This window comes from Salmo salar, chromosome ssa09 (assembly GCF_905237065.1).
Source record: "Salmo salar chromosome ssa09, Ssal_v3.1, whole genome shotgun sequence".
Lineage (NCBI taxonomy): Eukaryota > Metazoa > Chordata > Actinopteri > Salmoniformes > Salmonidae > Salmo > Salmo salar.
Genome location: NC_059450.1, coordinates 11109986 through 11130252, shown reverse-complemented (window position 1 = coordinate 11130252; position 20267 = coordinate 11109986). Strand labels below are relative to the sequence as shown.

The window sequence follows — 20267 nt, the reverse complement described above, 5'->3', positions numbered from 1 at the left end:
GGGGGTCAACTGTCCTCCCTGTACCAAAAGAGGCCAACGTCATGACAACCCATACCTTGTCACAACACAACTGATCATCTCAAACGCATTAAGAAGGAAAGAAATTCCACAAATTAACTTTTAACAAGGCACACCTGTTAATTGAAATGCATTTCAGGTGACTACCTCATGAAGCTTGTTGAGAGAATGCCAAGAGTGTGCAAAGCTGTCATCAAGGCAAAGGGTGGCTACTTTGAATAATATAAAATATAAAATATATTTTGATTTGTTTAACACTTTTTTGTTTACTACATGATTCCCTATGTGTTATTTCATAGTTCTGATGTCTTCACTATTATTGTAGAATGTATAAAATAGTTAAAATAAAGAAAACCCCTGGAATGAGTAGGTATTTCCAAACTTTTGACTGGTACTGTATGTGATGTAGTACGCAATTTTTGGGGAGCACTATTGGCCCATGAATGCTACTTTCAAACCTACTAGCTGAAATTATACAAAAGTTCAACAGTAGATCTTTCATGTGTAAAATTCAATTTTTTTTTTTTTACTTTCCCAGAATATTGCCAAGAATTGACAAAAGAGAACCATACATTCTCTGAATATTCTGAGAACTGCTTAAGTCACACAATTTTTGAGAACGTTCCCAGAATATTGTAAGAATATGACAGTAAATAGAAGCACATGGGAACTTTTCTGGAATTTTCTGCGGAAGTGCTGAAATTCCAGCCGAAGAATGCTGTTTTTAACATTCTCTGAACAATTTGAGAACATTAACAAAAATGTAATAAATAATTATAGGACAATCATGCTCTCAACAAGCTCTCAGGAACATATGGTTCTCAGATGGTTATGTGCTTGCTGGGAAGAGAGATTTTCTTTCATCCACCTCTGCACTGCCATGATGACGTAATGGCAAGACATTAGAAAATGCTTGTAAGTAGTGCCCCCTATTGGATTTCTATATCAGTACACAACTGAAATGTGGCAAGTATTACTGTTCCTAGTTTCAAGTTTTAATGTCACATGCAAAAGTAGAGTGAAATGTCTTTCTTGCTAACTCAAAACCCAACAATGCAATAATCAATAACTATGTATTACTAGAAAAAAAGATAAATAATAAATATGAAATCACAATAAAGTAAGTAAGCATACTATACACAGGAAACATTTTAAAAGTATTCCAATACCATATTTACATGTGCAGGGATACTGGAGTGATGGAGGTAGATATGTATAGGGGTAAGGGGACTAGGCAACAGGATATACAGTAGCATCATGTTAAATGTCTTGTCTTAGATATCATAGCACTAATCTATTAAGTCTCGTAATTTGCTTAGCGCTTGAGCTACAGTGCAATATTTATAATTGTGGAACTACCATTTGCCAAGTTGAATGAAAAATAACTACACTATACCAATGAGGATCTCACTATGACAGATTTCAGTTGAAAACTCAAAATGTCTTAAGATATTAAGAGAAGAATGAACCCGGAGACCACTTAAAATCATCCCTTCTGCTTGCAACGTCCATCATGCCTGTCAAAACACCACAGTCAAGGGGATTTTTCTCTGCTCATCTCAGTGGAGAAAACTGTGTCATGGCAACTGGCGTGCTGCTACAAATTAATGTGTCTCATAGGGCTGTGTACAGAGGAAGAGGGGGTGCCGTCTGTACAAGCAGCATGACATACTTCCTTGTCAAATGTCAATCATTCCTGTTGCTAACTGTCAGTTGGACATGTATCCACTAGTACAGAGGAAAGTGGAGAAATAAATAATTCATAGGTTATACTTAAGGTTGTAATTGCCTTTTTAATATGTAATTTCTAAGTAACCCACATACCTGGTAATTTCTGTATCATAAAACTAAGTGCTACCAGAGAGTCCATTATGGTCATTTCAATCCTGCTTGAACTGGTGAAAAAAAATATAGAAATACCCATATCACCTTGTCAACCCAAAATAATAGTTCAGATTACGTACAATTCATCAGAAACAAATTTGTGATAACCCCGTTGGACGATATTGTTGTTTTCAGTGAGGGTCCAATTATAAACACTTACACAGTTTATGGGGAGAGCATCACTGGGCAGAATGCAATTTAATTATGGTATATAAGGTGAATGTGCCATATGTGATGTGCAATGCAGGCATATTTGTCAGCATTGTTGCAATGTATTGATTTGTTTTTTTTTGTCTAAAAATGGCCACCAGATGGAAATCACACACTGAATCTGTAGTTTACACTCAAATAAAGCAGTAGCAGTTGAAATGTTCAATTTAGCCTGCTTTCACCCTGGAGACAAAACAGATTCCAAATAAGTAAATGAAACCAGTTTTGGCAGGTAATAGTTTCTTATGGTCATCCAAAAATTAAACCAAGCTCAATGGGACAACAACAGAGGGGAAGCAGAAGATACACAGTAAAAACATTTTCCTGATACTGTAAGACATTTTAATAATTTTTGTAAAATTGTTCTGCTGAACGTTCATCCTGAAGGCAGAAAATGGAACGCTGTACTCAAAACAACTCAAGACTCGGAAATGTCACACTTGGAAACTCAGAAAACTGGGCCGCTTTCAAGACAACTGCGGAACTTCCAAGTTGTCTTGAAAGGACCAATGAACTCCGAGTTTCATGTTTGCAAAGTATCGGAGTAAACCTATAAGAAGCTCTATGCAAAAATCGTTCGCACATTTTTACTTGAAGGTTCCGAGTTGTTTTGAAAGCACAATTTCTCTTCTTCTTCGGAGTTTAACGGCGGTTGGTATCCAATATGTGTTGCATTACCGACCCCAACTGGACTATAATATACATCCATTATACTTTTAGAAAGAAAAAGGGAAAAGGATAAAAACGAAAAACATGCATATTCTCTTCTCCAAGTGGAATGCCACATATGTGCATGGGAGGAGTCCACATGAGATATCGGCATCATTTGATTCGTTTGGAAAAATGTACATCATCGTTTCTGCTCCACCCACAAATCTGATTGGTCATTTAAAACCACTTTCCCCACACCATAGGCCCAGAGATGTCATGGGGGGCTGGGAATATATCCCTCCGCCCATACTGTCTTTGTTGTCGTTGGTACTGTGGCTTTTGGTGGTGTTGGAACGCAGAAGACAACCATCAAGCCTGGTACTCCTTCGCAGCAGCAAAAGCACGTTATCAGCGGAGGAGAGTGAATCTGCGACGGTGAAGGGGAGCACGGATTCACGGACTCAATCATGGCTACCGAAACGACATCGTCCTGCACTGGCTCCAATTTACTGCAGCCCATAAGCGAGATAATCAATCTTCCGCTAGACCAGGTAAAAGTCGGGAATTTAAATTGGTTTCTATCTCCTTGGCGTTGACTTGTTACTGTAGGAAGCATGTTTTCTGTAGGAAGTGGTGAGCTTCGCTACGTTGTAGTTAGCCCCTGATCAGAATGCCGCCTAGTTTTCGAGAGCTACATCGTACCGTGCTAGCTGAAATAACCTGATTGAATGCTGTCTTAAAATCAGAACGTCAGAGACTTTTAATTCACTAGAGATCGTTGCATTATTGTAACATTTCTTAGACTTACTAATATTCTTTACATTTATGAAGCGGTTGGAGAATTGGTTAGCTTTACCTCGCGCATTACTGAATGTTTTTGGATTGTCAACCGTATAATAACGTTACATAGGCCTTGCTTATTGAAAGTTAAATTAATTCAACACTATTTCCAGCTTGGCTGCGTCAGTGTTGCGAAACTTGTAGCTTAACCACTCCATTTTTTTTTTCTCAAGCAGACAAAGCTGGTCTACAAATGAAAAATCCTCTCAACCGAGTAGGCCTAATTCGTCATCCCTTTAATCAATTAAATTGATACAGTGTCTCCTGGCTAATCGCTTCACGTTTTAATGCGATTAGACTACCACCATTCGTGTCAGACGGCTGACGTAGCCCACCAATTGTGTAACAAGGTGTGGTCCATTGATAACTATTGCAATATGTGCCTATCAATCAAACAATATAGTGAGTAGTTGTTTTGACGTTGTACTCAAGCACACGCACACACTAACAGCGGGCCTCACTGCTCCTCTGCTGTGTCACTGGTATGTCACAACCATATCAAACTGTATCCTCCAGAGATGCCCTGGAGGTGTGTACAGCAGCATCTAAACTCAGCCCAAAAAATAAACGTCCACTCACTGTCAACTGCGTTTATTTTCAGCAAACTTAACATGTGTAAATATTTGTATGAACATAAGATTAAGCAACTGAGACATATAAACTGAACAAGTTCCACAGACATGTGACTAACAAATGGAATAATGTGTCCCTGAACAAAGGGGGGGTCAAAATCAAAAGTAAGTCAGTATCTGGTGTGGCCACCAGCTGCATTAAGTACTGCAGTGCATCTCCTCCTCGTGGACTGCACCCGATTTGACAGTTCTTACTGTGAGATGTTACCCCACTCTTCCACCAAGACACCTGTAAGTTCCCGGACATTTCTGTGGGGAATGGCCTTTGCCCTCACCCTCCGATCCAACAGGTCCCAGACGTGCTCAATGGGATTGAGATCCGGGCTCTTCGCTGGCCATGGCAGAACACTGATATTCCTGTCTTGCAGGAAATCACGCACAGAACGAGCAGTATGGCTGGTGGCATTGTCATGCTGGAGGGTCATGTCAGGATGAGCCTGCAGGAAGGGTACCACATGAGGGAGGAGGATGTCTTCCCTGTAACGCACAGCGCTGAGATTGCCTGCAATGACAACAAGCTCAGTCCGATGATGCTGTGACACACCGCCCCAGACCATGACGGACCCTCCACCTCCAATTCGATCCCGCTCCAGAGTACAGGCCTCGGTGTAACGCTCATTCCTTTGACGATAAACGCGAATCCGACCATCACCCCTGGTGAGACAAAACCGCGACTCGTCAGTGAAGAGCACTTTTTGCCAGTCCTGTCTGGTCCAGCGACGGTGGCTTTGTGCCCATAGCCGAGGTTGTTTCCGGTGATGTCTGGTGAGGACCTGCCTTACAACAGGCCTACAAGCCCTCAGTCCAGCCTCTCTCAGCCTATTGTGGACAGTCTGAGCACTGATGGAGGGATTGTGCATTCCTGGTGTAACTCGGGCAGTTGTTGTTGCCGTCCTGTACCTGTCCCGCAGGTGTGATGTTCAGATGTACCGATCCTGTGCAGGTATTGTTACACGTGGTCTGCCACTGCGAGGACGATCAGCTGTCTGTCCTCTCTCCCTGTAGCGCTGTCTTAGGCGTCTCAGAGTACAGACATTGCAATTTATTGCCCGGGCCACATCTGCAGAGGCAGCATGCCTAAGGCACGTTCACGCAGATGAGCAGGGACCCTGGGCATCTTTCTTTTGGTGTTTTTCAGAGTCAGTAGAAAGGCCTCTTTAGGATCCTAAGTTTACATAACTGTGACCTTAATTGCCTACTGTCTGTAAGCTGTTAGTGTCTTAACAACTGTTCCACAGGTGCATTTTCATTCATTGTTTATGGTTCATTGAACAAGCATGGGAAACAGTGTTTAAACCCTTTACAATGAAGATATTTGGATTTTTACAAATTATCTTTGGAAGGCAGGGTCCTGAAATTGTAACCTTTCTTTTTTTGCCTGAGTTTACCTCTCAGACCGCTTAGCCTGCTGGATCAGTTGTAAGCAGTCACTAGGAATAACTGCTTCAGAACCCAACCACCTGAAAAAACAGTTGGTCCCTCTAAACACCCCTTGTTTCTAATGATCAGCTTTCATCTGTTTCATTTCAGTATTGTAGCACATTTATGTTTGGATGGGGACAGTAAACCAATTTTGTTCCAAAGGTCAATATGAACACTTGTCGTGTCCTGTCGCTATCACTGAAATTGTCCTCTACAACAGTGCAGCTGTGGGAAAATGGATTTTGTCTCACTCTTTTTCGCAGCTGTTTCGTCCATTTTGACACACTGCTTGTTTGCTTTTATACCACCTCTGGTGGAAAAATCGATGGATGTTTTCGCAACCACCTGCATTTCATGGAGCCCATAATTTCTTTCTTGTCTCTAATCTCTCTGGGATCGCACATTTACAAACGAGAGGATTTTTTTTTTTTTACCTCAGTCCCACTCACCAGGGAGAAAAAGGCTACCTTAGAATGAGTCACTAACGTTCCCTGTGGAATTACAGGAAGCTTTGTCCTGGCCTACTTAAAAGCCATCAGGTCGTGAGAGTTTACCTGCAAAGAGCATGAGCGGAATCTGCCAACAGATTGTCCATCAGGTGAAGAGAGTTTGGCCATTGCAGTTTCAACCAAAAGGCAAGACCACATCATGAAATGAAATACAGGGAGGAACACGATGTCCTCCTCTAAAGTTGCTTACTCTACATAAAAAATAAAAAAAAGTAACCTTTTATTTAACTAGGCAAGTCAGTTAAGAACAAATTCTTATTAAATAAAAATAACGTGCTCTCTCGGCCATGCACTTGGAAACACTACAGCCAAAATGGGAGCCACTAGAAAAACTACAACTTCTCCCTCATTTTACACTAATATTGAATTAGTGTTCACTAGAAGCTTGAAAACACTATCAACTGTTAAACTGGGGTTTATTTACATTTTCATTAAATCGATGCAAACTTTGTAAAACTACTACCTCCCCTCCAGACCCTCTCAGTATTGCTGGTCATTACTCCAAAATGTCTCAGTATAACTCCAAACCCTCTGTGGATTTCTGGTCACTACTCCTCCAAAGGCCAATCACTCTTTTTTTACTCTGAACAAATCTCATATCGCTCTCAGAGCAGTCAGATTTGGGCCAAATGTTTTTAGTTTTTATTTTACCTTTATTTAACTAAGTCAGTTAAGAACAAATTCTTATTTTCAATGACCTAGGAACAGTGGCCATAATGACCATCAGTCATGAGGGACTGGTGCACTTCACAAAATAGATATAATCATGAGGGAGGAAAATTATGTGGATATATTGAAGCAACATCTCAAGACATCAGTCAGGAAGTTAAAGCTTGGTTGCAAATGGGTCTTCCAAATGGACAATGACCCCAAGCATACATCCAAAGTTGTGGCAAAATGCTTAAGGACAACAAAGTCAAGGTATTGGAGTGGCCATCACAAAGCCCTAACCTCAATCCTATAGAAAATTTGTGGGCAGAACTGAAAAAGTGTGTGAGCAAGGAGGCCTACAAACCTGACTCAGTTACACAGCTCTGTCAGGACAAATGGGCCAAAATTCACCCAACTTATTGTGGGAAGCTTGTGGAAGGCTACCTGAAACAATTTGACCCAAGTTAAACAATTTAAAGGCAATGCTACCAAACACTCAATTAGTATATGTAAACTTCTGACCCACTGGGAATGTGATGAAAGAAATAAAAGCTGAAATAAATCATTCTCTCTACTATTATTCTGACATTTCACATTATTAAAATAAAGTGGTGATCCTAACTGACATAAGACAGGGAATTTTTACTAAGATTAAATGTCAGGAAAGGTGAAAAACTGAGTTTAAGTGTATTTGGCTAAGATGTATGTAAATTTCCAACTTCAACTGTACATACGGTGTGCTACAGTAGAAACAACACGAGTGCCTTAATACATTATCATAGTTTCTCTATATCATCTTGATAGGAATGCACACATGTCCAATGTTGTTTTTGTAATTATTATTATTATTAAGGAAAACCACAATGAAGGCAATGGGAGCACCAGCTGGAAAATGTGCCAGGGGGAAAGAGATGGTGCATGTTTTGTTCTGACTGGGGATGTCTGCATACTTGATCTGGGGAAACACTGGAAAAGTGCTTGGGCTGTCGCCGAAGAGAGATGTTTGTCCGGCTCAGTAATGCCTCAAATGTAAATTGTCCGTAACAGTTAAATGGTCTATGTGAATGAATGAGGAGGCGGAACATGCCTCAATTCAAACTGTTAGAAAATAATTAGAAATTGATAAGTTGAAACAGCCTATAGATAATTAGCAGGCAGCTTGCCTTGGTTTGAAGGCGGCGTGGGTTAACTGTCCTGTTGCGTAACAATCACATTTTGGAACAGTGAGTGCATTCTGACATCACGTGCATAAAAAATACTCACGCTGGGGCGACCGTTAGAGGTATTTGGAACTCACACGTGAAAAGGTCATTGGAAGGGTTAGCGAACTTGCAAAGTAGCTAAAAAGTAGTAAGTAGTTAAAAATACCTAATTAGCTAAAATGCAAAAGTTGTCTGTGATGAGATTCAAACTCGTCACCTTTGATTGAGCTGAAGGGCAATATTTTGTGCTGCATTGAATATAGCTAACATGATTAGGTGGGGAAGAGAATAATTTAGAGGGGAGTGTGGCTACCAGAATTACATGGGTCCAGAATGAACATGGAACCGTTTTGGATTACAATGGTCTCGCTGTTTATTTAGTTACCATCTGAAGTTATTATGCCCCTAACCTCCTGAGCTATTGGAATGGCCTTCTGCATTAGGATGTAGTGTGTCCACAGTGAGCCTTCATGGCTCTCTGCCTGTAATGCCTCCTAAGTTTATCGAGGCAGCATGCGTCACATAGCTTTAGCATAGTGTTAGCATGCTAGTCAAAGGCAATGGAATTGAAACCCTCCCCAACCCCCTTTCATTGGATTGTAATTGCAAACCATTGTCTAATAGAGACAGTTGATATGTACATTTTTTTTTTCCATCTCATCTTCTATGATTTGATTTGAGGAGCACCTGCCACAATTTGTCACTCACCAGTCGGACAGTGAGTTTCAGACCACGTTTTAGCACCTCAAACTGTAAATCTGTGTCACTCCTGCCTTTTTATGATTTATGCCAACCCCAGCAGCAGTGCAGACCGTGTGTCTGGATCATAACACATTGTTGTGTTTATGTTATTGTCATCTTTTGGAGACGTTAATAGCTCTGAAATACGACGGCAACTCTCCTTCTGCTGACTCCTCTACAAGTTTGAGTCTGGATTTTTAAGGAACTGCAAACTATGCTAAAGCCATGTTTAATATTCATGGTGCTGTGACCCGTGTCATCCAAAACAGTTCCACCGGGGTAAATGGGTGACAACTAAGGTTTGATTGAGCTGATTCCGTCATTGTTAAAGATTAAGACGGCGACGGTGAGGATGTCTGACATCTCTTCCAGGCTTTGGGTTTTGCATCGCCTTCATGCACCAATAAAAAGTCAATCTTCGTATTGATGCAGCACAGCCTTAAGTAGTACAACTTGCATTGTCATCAAAATACTTCCATTTTTTTGCTTGCTGTGTAGAATCAATCTGTGGTGTTTGTACCTCCATGAAGTTTCTATTGATTCCATTCAGCCAGATCACCCCTGTAATAAAGGGGTGCATTCTCATTCCTTGAGGCGATGGAGAAATGAAATGCCGGAGTTATGGGCCTGGAGAAGATGTGGCGTGTGATGGCACATCTGTGGATAAACCGATGTAATATTAGCCTATTACATTAGATCTAGTTTTAATGTTCTAGCATACCCTTTTTCTAGCAATTATCACTGATACTCATTTTAAACTCTTGTTAAAAGAGGTTAACCAGTTCCACTGCTGGATATTAACATGAATAAACTGTAGCCTTGAAAGGTACCACTTCTTGATGAGTGGTGTTGTATGGACCTCTCAGATATGAAATGGTTCAATGTTTGTTCTCCACAGCCCCTGGCCATGTGATGCGGGCTAGTGCTAAAAGTCTGCCCTGTTCCATTTTTCTGAACACTTCAGCCTTCCCTTTGCCATGGCAAGTGGTATCCTAGCAACCGGCTTTGTGTTACCGGGGAGAGCGATATTGTACAGTTTCGGAGTGTTTATTCCTCTGATTTGTTTTCATTTTCTCTACGAAACCGGAGTTGGATTATGTACGATGACACCAGTGCTTATGTCTCGCCATCATTTGACGGACTTATGGGAGTTAAAACCATCGGACCCCCTGACCTGTCGACATGCACGACGCGAAATACATTAAGCTCTGCTTACTGATTTCAGGATCAGCTAATCTAGTGTAACCTAATACCTAGAGAGGAAGTCCAGTGAAGCCCTCACACATTGGTGGAATTGAAGAGACCTGTGTGTTTTAGTCAACCATCCTCCCATGTATGACTTGCCTTTTCAAGCATCATTTTGCAACTTCCAGCCCAGCTATAAAAAGGCCCAAAACTCCTCCTGACCAAACCTAGTCATCACACTCTACTGTAAACCACTGTGTCTTATGAATGTGAAAACTCAGGTCAAATCTATTGAGTTGCAGTTGTCTATGGAGGCAGATTTTAGCCTAGTTGAAATAATATTGGCCTAAATTCACATTGCTTTTGTTGTGTGCAGGTCTTGCTCGGTTCCTGCCCTGATACGATCTGATACGATATGATGTAGCTATTGAGGTCTATTCTTTTAGCTGTTTCACAGGTTTTTGGAGTAATTACGCAATTGAAAACTTGTCTGTCGGTTGAAGAGTAACAATATGGGTTTATCGTAGCAGTGAAGTCATCTTGCTCGCATCGCTTTCTGGGAACCTTTCTCCTCCAACACATGCCATTAAACAACCATTCAGTGGGATTTGCGCTGTCCTCCGCTGATGAACAAGACAACACTTTCACAATCACTGCCATTTTCCCCGGAGGTTTAATTTTACGCACTGAAGGGTTTAATTTGTCAGCTGACTGGGGATAGACTCCCTGTCTGTGGGATAACCTTCAGCAAACTGCAATAGTTGCCAAACCCATAGCAGTCTAGACCTACACCTTATTTATGATAGTGGTTGCTCTGCAGTTATTGCTATGATTTAAGGTAGCCAACTAAAAGCACTGTATTAGGCTAATCGTAGCACATCTCTTTCTTTGTAAGGGAGGATTATTCTAATGCTTTTAGCATTAGTAGAGGCTAGCCTATTTGTTTGGCTTGCTGGTGTACCTGTTCCATTTTTGTCTGTATTTGTTTGAGATGTAGGCTAGGCTAATGTTCTTTTGGCCAGTGTTACATTGTGTCTGTGTTGCATTGGATATTAGTCATCTGAAGGCTAGTGTGACGGGGATACAATTGATTGGGTTTAACACTAGGGATGTTGCCATTTTATTTTTCTTATTTTCTTATTTTTATTTTATATTCCCCCCCAACCTCACGTCCTCATTCTAATTTGAGGGGGCAGCTGTCATAAGGGTGGGGCTATGTCCACATGGTATCCCAATGGACAGATACCCAACGTGGGATTCTGGCCAATGACATCGAGGCCCCCGTGAATGTGGTCCAGGGTAATTGATCCCGGTGTGTAGCTGAGGGTAATGGCTGTTCGTTTAGGATGCTTAAAATGTCCGTCACGGTGCTTATTTGTTGTGACCCGACAAAATCAACCTATGGAAATTTCACCACCAATGTCCCTTATTAACAGGCAGGATTTTCACTGGTCTCACCTGATACAAGCAAATCGTTCCAAAGGTACAAACCGATGATCTATCATGTGACCATAGCCAAAAGCAGGCTAGCAGTCTGACTTGGATTACTACAAGGTCGCTGAACGAGTGACAGAAAGCTGGTAACGAGAAACACCAAGGAGGATATGTATTAAATAAGAGAGAGAGGACTTTGGCAGCAAGGTCTTTTTAGGGTGTAAACGCTGGACATGGGTGAGTGATTTCAAAGCTATTTGACAGGTCTACTGCTGAGCTAGCGTTGCCAAACCGCACACCTTTGAACTTTCTGTACTGATTTAATGATTACAAAAGGATTGCGACTAAGGCCGTGTGTCTGAAATAAAAAGACAACAGTGAAAGTAGGGTTACGCATTTCAAACTTTAACACCCAAGTGCAGGCTGTTTCAAGTGTAATGTGTTTTCTAAAGAAAAAATAAATTCTCAGTGTTGTGTGAATTGAAAGGGGAGACGGTCAGCCCATTCCTCAGTCTCCCCACCCAAGGTTGGTCACGTGAAGCATTACAAACCTTTGAGTCACTGCCTCCACACTAGGACCCTGACACACACTAGGACCCTGACACACAATGTCCGAAGACAAACTCCTCTGGAGCACTGCCAAGAGGCAATCGGCTGGTTTCCTAAAGCCAGGTTGGTGTCACGGAAGGGGCCCCATTTTGTGTTTTTTTTTTTTTACTGGAGGCAATGACTTGGGCTCAAACCCAGGCATCGACCGCGGCTGTCACCCAGGCACTGCTGAAGTGAGTCAGGCTCCATGGTCTCTCCCCAAAAGCCTGAGAGGTGGATTCTAGAGTGTGAACTTGCCCTCACCCAGGATAAATGGAGTGGAATCATATTTGAACAAGTGTGTTAACAAAGTCCTGGAAAGACCTGAGCAGTAAGTAAACCGCTCAATGGTGTCGAGCTACACGTACCTAGCCTACAGTACATTTCCAGGACCCATTTGCCACTATACTTGTTAAAACAGGCTGCTTTGTCAACTGCTTCCTGACCTCGGGCTATGTTTCGTTTCCATAATTGCCGATGGATTTACGTGATCGTTACAGTGTACACAATGACATCATTGTGTAGTTGGTACAGCAGTTGTAAGTATTATGTAACAATATGTACTCGCACACCGTAGTGAGAGGTTTCTACTCTGAGCTGCTTGGGTCGGGCTGCTGCAGCACACTCCGAGCAACAGGACAACAGAGAAATAAACGTCAATATAAAACTATTGGCTATTTGGACTGTTGCCAGAACCATCCACGATCCTATTGAGGCTGTGCAACACGCCCCCTGGCCGACTAGAACACCTCACTCCTGCGTTGTCCGAGAGGGCTGCATCGGTGCCATTTAAGTCATATTAGCGATTTATAAGTCAGTGGAGCTGAGAGTTATGCGCATAACTTTGGAGTCATCAAACAATGGCCATTTTGAGAAAGGAAAATGGTATGGAGGGCACAGAGGGCAGAAACAAAGGCACATTCACTGAGTACATAGAAACACTGTACAGCTGTGGATGTAGACAATGCTTATCACTGTACATTGGGATTACACAAACCAACACATTTATATTGGCCATTTTTGTGGAGGAATATGTGAAACAACCCACATAGGCCTTCCTGTATTTTTCTTTGTCTCTCTCTCCCTCTCTCTCTCTCTCTCTCTCTCTCTCTCTCTCTCTCTCTCTCTCTCTCTCTCTCTCTCTCTCTCTCTCTCTCTCTCTCTCTCTCTCTCTCTCTCTCTCTCTCTCTCTCTCTCTCTCTCTCTCTCTCTCTCTCTCTCTCTCTCTCTCTCTCTCTCTCTTCTCTCTCTCTCTCTCTCTCTCTCTCTCTCTCTCTCTCTCTCTCTCTCTCTCTCTCTCTCTCTCTCTCTCTCTCTCTCTCTCTCTCTCTCTCTCTCTCTCTCTCTCTCTCTCTCTCTCTCTCTCTCTCTCTCTCTCTCTCTCTCTCTCTCTCTCTCTCTCTCTCTCTCTCTCTCTCTCTCTCTCTCTCTCTCTCTCTCTCTCTCTCTCTCTCTCTCTCTCTCTCTCTCTCTCTCTCTCTCTCTCTCTCTCTCTCTCTCTCTCTCTCTCTCTCTCTCTCTCTCTCTCTCTCTCTCTCTCTCTCTCTCTCTCTCTCTCTCTCTCTCTCTCTCTCTCTCTCTCTCTCTCTCTCTCTCTCTCTCTCTCTCTCTCTCTCTCTCTCTCTCTCTCTCTCTCTCTCTCTCTCTCTCTCTCTCTCTCTCTCTGTGCTGTCAAATCAAATAACATTTAATTTGTCACGTGCCGAATACAACCGGTGTAGCCCTTACTGTGAGATGCTTACTTATAAGCCTTTAACCAAAAATGCAAAATTTTCTAAAAGAAGAAAATATTTTCTATAAATGAACTAAAGTCAGTAAAGTAACACAATAACGAGACTGTGAGTCAATGTGCGGGGGTACAGGTTAGTCGAAGTAATTGAGGTAATATGTACATGTAGGTAGGGGTAAAGTGACTATGCATAGATAATATACAGCGAGTAGCAGCAGCAAAAAAAAAAAGGGGTCAATGCAAATAACCCAGGTAGACATTTAACTGTTCAGCAGTCTTATGGCTTGGGGGTAGAAGCTGTTAAGGAGCCTTTTGGACTTAGACTGGTGCTCCGGTACCGCTTGATGTGCAGTAGCAGAGAACAGTATGACTAAGGTGACTGGAGTCTTTGACAATTTTTTTAGGGCCTTCCTCTGACACCGCCTGGAATAGAGTTCCTGGATGGCAGGACGCTTGGCCCCAGTGATGTACTGGGCTGTACGCACTACCCTCTAGCGCCTTGCGGTTGGATGTCGAGCAGTTGCCATACCAAGCGGTGATGCAACCAGTCAGGATGGTCTCAATGGTGCAGCTGTAGAACTTTGAGTCTCTGGGGACCCATGTCAAGTCTTAGGTATTGTCGTGCCCTCTTCTCAACAGTCTTGGTGTGTTTGGACCATGATCGTTTGTTAGTGATGTGGACGCCAAGGAATTTGAAGCTCTCGACCCACTCCACTACAGCCCCGTCAATGTGAATGGGGGCATACTCGACCCTCCTTTTCCTGTAGTCCATGATCAGCTTTTGTCTTGCTCATGTTGAGGGAGAGGTTGTTGTCCTGGCATCACACTGCCAGGTCACTGACCACCTCCCTATAGGCTGTCTCATCATTGTCGGTGATCAGGCCTACCACTGTTGTGTCGTCAGCAAACTTAATGATGGTGTTGGAGTCGTGCGTGGCCATGCAGTGTGTGCCCCCCCCCCCCGCTACTCTCTATTTATCATATATGCATAGTCACTTTAACTATACATTCATGTGCATACTACCTCAATTGGGCCGACCAACCAGTGCTCCCGCACATTGGCTAACTGGGCTATCTGCATTGTGTCCCGCCACCCGCCAAACCCGCTTTTACGCTACTGCTACTCTCTGTTTATCATATATGCATTTTATTTCTTTACTTACCTACACACACACGCGCACACACCTTTTTTTTGCACTATTGGTTAGAGCCTGTAAGTAAGCATTTCACTGTAAGGTCTACACCTGTTGTATTCGGCACACGTGACAAATACACTTTGATTTGATGTGTGTCAGAAACCTAAAATAAGTCTCTAATGTTTGGTCTGGGTTAATGAGTTATATTTGGGTAGCTTGTCACACAAATGATGACCAGGCCTTGTGTTTAGTGGGAGCAATTTAGTTTTGAATGTGGTCGCTTTCAGTATACAAAGCTGCCTTTTTGGTAAGAGAAAGGATGCAGTGAGAAAGCTTGCTCAGTCTATGCTAACAGATTTTATGGGTGGTTGCAGGTGAATTTTTATTAGGCCTCACTCCATTTCTCAATATCCAAGGTACATACAGCCTGGCTCTGCACTGGCAGATCTTTTGTGTATTTGCCGGGGCTCGTATGTGTGTATTTGGCTGTGCAGAGAGCAGCGGGGCAGAGTGGATGGCAGAATGTACTAAGAGGTAGTATCTCCGGTAAGGCTGTGTGCTGGCAACCCTGTGAGGAATACCTGATGATCGTCTGGCTATTTATATGCCGGCCGTAGAGCCTGCCTGTGATCAGTGGGCCTGTGATCAGTGGATCTGCACAGAGATGAGAGCACCGCAGTCTGTGTGCGCCAGTGGTCCTTTCTTTGTGCTGGCGAGAGGTCATTTTTAAAGGAGTTGGAGCTCTGTGCTACACGGCACATTTCTCATTTCCATTCAGCATTACACTACCTCAAGCTATTACCTTCTTCTTCTTTTTTCAGGAGCACATGCATAGCAAACTGTCGGAATAAATCCAAATGTAGGCCGTTCACATTTGCCGGACATTTTGTCAGTCCGGGTTTGTCCCGCTTTATGCTTTTTGTTAAGAGTACATTGTACCCTCACAGTGAATACACTTTAGTTGCATTGAATGTAGACTAAGGCTGATGAAACCCTGATTGTCAGGGTCTGCCTTGGAGAGATCCTCAAGTCATGACAGACGTTGCTTCTCTCTGCTCTTACCCAGACTGAAAGCTGAGCCATGGCATAAGCCAAGCCCCTGTCTGGCTTCTAGGGTGCATGTGCGTGTGCATCCATGAGTGTCTGCGTGTGAGTGGCATGTTTGATGTTTAACCAGAGCAGACATGCCACCCCTGCCTCCTCTTTTTTTCCCCGTGTCTCTTTCTCTCTTTCCCCTCTGCTAGGGGGAATGATGATGGGGGAAGAGGAGAGAAGTGTGGATGTGGAGATGAAAGTTGAAAACATGCAGTCTTGCAGTGGGGGGAAGGGGTGTTGGCCTTGAAGGAGGCTGTTATTAGATTTGAGAGTTGGGCTACTTAATTTCGAATACATTTTTGTGGCCAGTAGTATGTGGAAAGGTGTGGCTCTTCCTTGTCTTTGACACTGAAATAGGAATTCGGGGCTTTCTCCGTCATCACAGCACCAGTCTTGTACAGTACTACTTCATTCATAGGCCTAGTGTACAGTACTACTTCATTCATCTAGTATGAGTTGTCTAAGTGGGCGCCTGAGAGCGTACTTCCCTGAAGCTCCTGGGAGAGTGGATGAGCTTGAATAGGCCCAGATGGAGACAGGGCCCCACTGTGGTCCAGCACTATGAAAAGGCCAACCATGATCTTTCCAGGGGTGACTGCTGTGACATGGCTGTGTGGCTCCTGCTGATTCAGTTTTGATTTCCAAACACAGCCTTGTTGGCTATCGTCCAAGAAACGCAATAGAGGTTCAGGAAGATATGTCTCCCTCGGGGGGTATATCGATAATGTCATTTCATGATGTGCTTTTGTTTTTAAATCAAATATTTAATTGAGGAATTAACCTCAAGTAAACACTGTCAAGGTTTGTACTGTTTCAGTGACAAGGTAGCTTACGTCCTTGGCCTCCGTGTTATGCGTAAACAGATCCCCTGTTCACGTCTGACTTTTAATGTAGTCATAATATGCGTCTCGCAGCCGGTTTTGACTGATGCCCAAGGAAATGTACGAAGATTAGTATTCAAACCGGTCCTCTTCTCTCAACTCTCCTCCCTCTCCGTCTCACAACCTTCATTTATTTACACTCACGTTCATCAGCTGTTGTCGTTCTAGATTTGGATCTATGGACCCCGCCAACTCTCCTTTTCTCGAAGCAGTTCGCCAATGCACACGTTTTGTATGAGTCATCCTGTACCAGAGCAGACGCTAATAAGATGATAGTGGGGAATATGGCATAACGATATGCCACGGAAAAATAGCTAAATGCTAATGAGTGATGAGGCATTTTTTTTTTTCTCATCCTCCGACTCTTACTGAAGGGAGTTAGACCAGAGTGAAAGTAGCGCTCCTTCAAAGAGAATTTCTGGGCTGTGGGCTTCTAATCTTGGCAGTGTGTGCGAAGGCAGTACTCTTTTGGGTTTAATGTAACCACATAGGAGTGTCTTTCTAAAGATATGCTGCTGGTAGTGATGTCATGGTTATGCATGGTTGTGCATGGTTATGCAAGGAGAATGCAGGCATTCGGTCAGATGAGTCTGTCATCTGCTGCTGTTTATCAGATGCTGAGAAGCGACGTGTGTGTGTGTGTGTGCGTGCGTGCGTACGTACGTACGTACATACACTGCTCAAAAAAATAAAGGGAACACTTAAACAACACAATGTAACTCCAAGTCAATCACACTTCTGTGAAATCAAACTGTCCACTTAGGAAGCAACACTGATTGACAATAAATTTCACATGCTGTTGTGCAAATGGAATAGACAACAGGTGGAAATTATAGGCAATTAGCAAGACACCCCCAGTAAAGGAGTGGTTCTGCAGTTGGTGACCACAGACCACTTCTCAGTTCCTATGCTTCCTGGCTTATGTTTTGGTCACTTTTGAATGCTGGCGGTGCTTTCACTCTAGTGGTAGCATGAGACGGAGTCTACAACCCACACAAGTGGCTCAGGTAATACAGCTCATCCAGGATGGCACATCAATGCGAGCTGTGGCAAGAAGGTTTGCTGTGTCTGTTGGCGTAGTGTCCAGAGCATGGAGGCGCTACCAGGAGACAGGCCAGTACATCAGGAGACGTGGAGGAGGCCGTAGAAGGGCAACAACCCAGCAGCAGGACCGCTACCTCCGCCTTTGTGCAAGGAGGAGCAGGAGAAGCACTGCCAGAGCCCTGCAAAATGACCTCCAGCAGGCCACAAATGTGCATGTGTCTGCTCAAACGGTCAGAAACAGACTCCATGAGAGCGGTATGAGGGACCGACGTCCACAGGTGGGGGTTGTGCTTATAGCCCAACACCGTGCAGGACGTTTGTGCTCTTCACAGATGAAAGCAGGTTCATACTGAGCACATGTGACAGACGTGACAGAGTCTGGAGACGCCGTGGAGAACTTTCTGCTGCCTGCAACATCCTCCAGCATGACCGGTTTGGCGGTGGGTCAGTCATGGTGTGGGGTGGCATTTCTTTGGGGGGCCACACAGCCCTCCATGTGCTCGCCAGAGGTAGCCTGACTGCCATTAGGTACCGAGATGAGATCCTCAGACCCCTTGTGAGACCATATGCTGGTGCGGTTGGCCCTGGGTTCCTCCTAATGCAAGACAATGCTAAACCTCATGTGGCTGGAGTGTGTCAGCAGTTCCTGCAAGAGGAAGGCATTGATGCTATGGACTGGCCCGCCCGTTCCCCAGACCTGAATCCAATTGAGCACATCTGGGACATCATGTCTCGCTCCATCCACCAACGCCACGTTGCACCACAGACTGTCCAGGAGTTGGCGGATGCTTTAGTCCAGGTCTGGGAGGAGATCCCTCAGGAGACCATCATGCCACCTCATCAGGAGCATGCCCAGGCGTTGTAGGGAGGTCATACAGGCACCTGGAGGCCACACACACTACTGAGCCTCATTTTGACTTGTTTTAAGGGCATTACATCAAAGTTGGATCAGCCTGTAGTGTGGTTTTCCACTTTAATTTTGAGTGTGACTCCAAATCCAGACCTCCATGGGTTGATAAATTGGATTTCCATTGATTATTTTTGTGTGATTTTGTTGTCAGTACATTCAACTATGGAAAGAAAAAAGTATTTAATAAGATTATTTCATTCATTCAGATCTAGGATGTGTTATTTTTTTGAGGTGTGTGTGTGTGTATGTGTATATATATATATATATATAACCCCACCCCTCATCTTCAGGAGAGCAAATATCTTAGTTTTTTTTTTACAGCTTTTTGCATACATGGTACTTTTATATAAAGCAGTCACATATCAATAATACATAAGCTCTTTAATCGCAGCCCATCCCACCTATCACCATAGACCACCCTCGTTTGGTTTCCATGTGCCATATATTTTTCAATTGTGCTGTGATTTATTACATAATGTTTTTACCTTTCTAAAATCGTATAGTATTCACAGATTGTGAGCTAAAGATGAAAACCTTTCCTACGAGTATTATTATACTATTTATTGACTGACTATGGTTTTCCAAATCGCCCCACACTGCTGTTCGTAAGGTTCATTTTAAGTGCATGTTGTGATTTTTTAACCATTCCTGAACCTGTACAAGAAACATGCTACGTAGGGGCAATACCAGAATAAATGATCTATTGATTCTGTCTCTTCGCAGCAAAATCTACAGAGCTGAGATTGTTGTATGCCCCATAGATATAGTATTCTGTTGGTGGCAAGAATTTTATTAAATTGAAAAACTCTAAGTGTTGAATCAAGTGTAGTTTTTTTTTTTGTACCAGTTCATAAACCATGTGCCATGTAATTGGTACATCAAAATCTCTTCCCATTTATTTTGCAACCTGTATGGTGCAGCTGTCAACATTTTTATCCTCAAATGAAACTGGTATATATTTTTTCTATTTATGCCAGTTCCTTTCAGCCAATTTGCATCTTTAATATATGGCAGGCAAACAAGTTCCCTACCTTCTCCCTTTTCCACTTGCCTCCTCCATTTTTGTGGTAGTGCTGCACTCAGTTGGTTGTAAGTTTGGATTGAGCAAATGTGCAGCTATCGAAAATATATGGGAATATGTGACACAACTCCTGCGTTTCTTTTCGTAATATCATTAATAAATATAATACAATAAAAAATACAAAAATCCATACAGATTAAAAAATAAAAAATATTCATCAGTGTATTTTGAGTTTATCCATAACATTTATTGTAATATTTGTTGTGTCTTTTCTGGAGGATAAAACTGAAATTGTAACCGGCTTTGTATGGCTTGTTTAAGAAAGGGCGATACTTAAACAAAATAAAAAAATGTTTTAACAAAGGATGAGCCTTTCTTAATCTACTGGATAACCATTTAACTATAATTTATGTATGAGTGAAGCTTTTAGTGAGCGTTTTTAAAGCTTTAAAATGTTATAGTTTTTGCGCCCCAAACTCATTCA

At 42.8% G+C, this 20267-nt stretch overlaps 1 protein-coding gene across 3 annotated transcripts in view; it reads left to right on the top strand.

Annotated features, from left to right (window-relative positions):
- The first annotated feature begins 3055 nt into the window (after positions 1–3055).
- mboat2a (membrane bound O-acyltransferase domain containing 2a) overlaps positions 3056–20267 on the top strand; it is a 69199-nt gene continuing 51987 nt past the window's right edge. Inside the window, exon 1 of one of the 3 annotated variants that reach the window (XM_045723373.1) lies at positions 3056–3314. In XM_045723373.1, the coding sequence (XP_045579329.1) occupies positions 3231–3314 (84 nt within the window). In that variant the 5' untranslated portion in view covers positions 3056–3230. Of the gene's footprint in view, positions 3315–11443; positions 11617–12108; positions 12299–20267 lie in introns of those variants that run through there. The other 2 variants (XM_014210199.2, XM_045723374.1) reach the window with 2 other exon arrangements.